The sequence below is a fragment of the Alnus glutinosa genome, chromosome 5, assembly GCF_958979055.1.
Source record: "Alnus glutinosa chromosome 5, dhAlnGlut1.1, whole genome shotgun sequence".
Taxonomy (NCBI): Eukaryota; Viridiplantae; Streptophyta; class Magnoliopsida; order Fagales; family Betulaceae; genus Alnus; species Alnus glutinosa.
In genome coordinates this window covers 29,324,966-29,326,860 of record NC_084890.1, presented here as the reverse complement: position 1 = coordinate 29,326,860, position 1,895 = coordinate 29,324,966, and the positions used below count along the sequence as shown (strand labels likewise).

Genomic DNA, 1,895 nt, shown 5'->3' with positions numbered 1-1,895 from the left:
TGGTTGCATGTATATATGCCAAATCGCATGTATCCAAAATGTGTATGCATGGAATAAAGGAAACTAAACGGCCGGGCTGGATGAAATTAAAACGGTCATGATTGCCAAAGCAAAGGAAAAATATATCGATCCTACTATATATATAAAATTATAATATATGAAAATTAATTAAACATGTTAATTACCAAGTAGTCATAAAATAGAAGCCAAACGTTTACCAGTACCTAATCCTCCTCGCTTTGGTTGGATGATGACCAAAGTTTCCATTATCTTCCATCATAATTTAAAATCTAAAAGCTGCCTGCAATTGATCATGTTTAATATTAATGATGAAAAAAATAATAACCTTCATAATATGATGTTTACTTTATTTTGTTATTATTTTATATTGTACGCAGAGAAGAAGATGGGCAAGACTTGGATGACAAAGTCTAGGGGTACAAGGGAATATAGAGATGGGTATAGATTGTTTGTTGACTTCGCAGTTAGTAACTATAGAATTCCCAATGGAAATATACACTGCCCTTGTAAGTCGTGTCGAAATAACCAGTGCCACCCACCCGATTTTGTACTTGCCCACTTGACAGGGGGTAAGAGAATAATGACTACATACACTACATGGTTTTGGCACGGTGAGAAGCATGTTCGGGGTCCTGTTGCAGGTTCTTACTCGAATCGCTCGGCCGCAGATGCAGCTAGTGGAAGCACAGAACAGGGTGGCGACATGCACTCAATGTTGCATGATGCATTCGGCATGCACGAAGTTAGAGAAGGCAATTGTGAGCTTGAGGTCGTGGTTCAAGGAGGTGAAGAAATTGGGTGGAATGAAGAATCAGCTGAAGGGAACGCTCAGAAGTACTATGACAAGCTTAAAAAGCCGGAGAAGCCACTTCATGGGGGTACTAAACATAGCAAGCTAAGTGCTATTGTACATTTGTACAACTTGAAGTGCGTTGGCGGAATTAGCAACAAGATTTTCTCGGATTTGCTTGAGTTCATCATCCAGTTGCTGCCTGCATGTGATGATACTTTGCCAACTAATACATATCAGGCGAAAAAGTTTCTTAGTGACATGGGGCTTGGTTATGAGAAGATTCCTGCATGTCGTAATAATTGTATGTTATTCTGGAAGGACAATCAAGAATTAGAATCATGCATCGTCTGTGGAGAATCTAAGTGGAATGATGAAATTCATTCGGACAAGGATGGTCAACCCATATCATCGAGAAAGAAACATCCGGTGAAAGTATTGCGGTGGTTTCCACTCATCCCCCAGCTACAGAGGCTTTTTATGTCGGAACATACAGCACCCAACATGAGATGGCATGTAGAAGGTCGCACTAAAGATGGCGTGCTGAGGCATCCGGCTGACGGTGAAACATGGAAATCATTCGATCTCTTACATCCAGAATTTTAGGCCGATAGTAGGAACTTTAGGTTTGGTCTAACCTTAGATGGATTTAATCCATTTGGGAACATGAGCACTTTCCATAGCACTTGGCCAGTAATGCTTGTTCCATACAACTTGCCTCCTTGGATGTGCATGAAACAAACATCATTCATATTATCCCAGGCCCAAGTTCACCTGAAATGGATATAGATGTCTACCTTCAGCCATTGATTGAGGAATTACAAGAACTATGGAATGTAGGGGTACGCACATTTGATGCCTCGAAGAAAAATAATTTTGTGATGCGAGTGCAGTTGATGTGAACAATAAATGACTTCCCGGCATACACAAATTTGTCCGGATGGCCTAATAAGGGTGAATATGCATGTCCTTGCTCTATGCATTCAACACGGTCTAAATGGTTAAAACACAGTAAAAAACAATGTTATATGAGACACAAACGCTACTTGCCCATGGATCATCCGTGGAGGCGAAACAAAAAAAC

The 1,895-nt window shown here is 40.4% G+C and overlaps 1 protein-coding gene across 1 annotated transcript; it reads left to right on the top strand.

Annotated features, from left to right (window-relative positions):
* The first annotated feature begins 406 nt into the window (after window positions 1-406).
* On the top strand, window positions 407-1,417 carry LOC133869219 (uncharacterized). Its single transcript, XM_062306176.1, has one exon. The coding sequence runs from the start codon at window positions 407-409 to the stop codon at window positions 1,415-1,417; it is 1,011 nt and encodes a 336-aa protein (XP_062162160.1).
* Window positions 1,418-1,895: the final 478 nt, after the last annotated feature.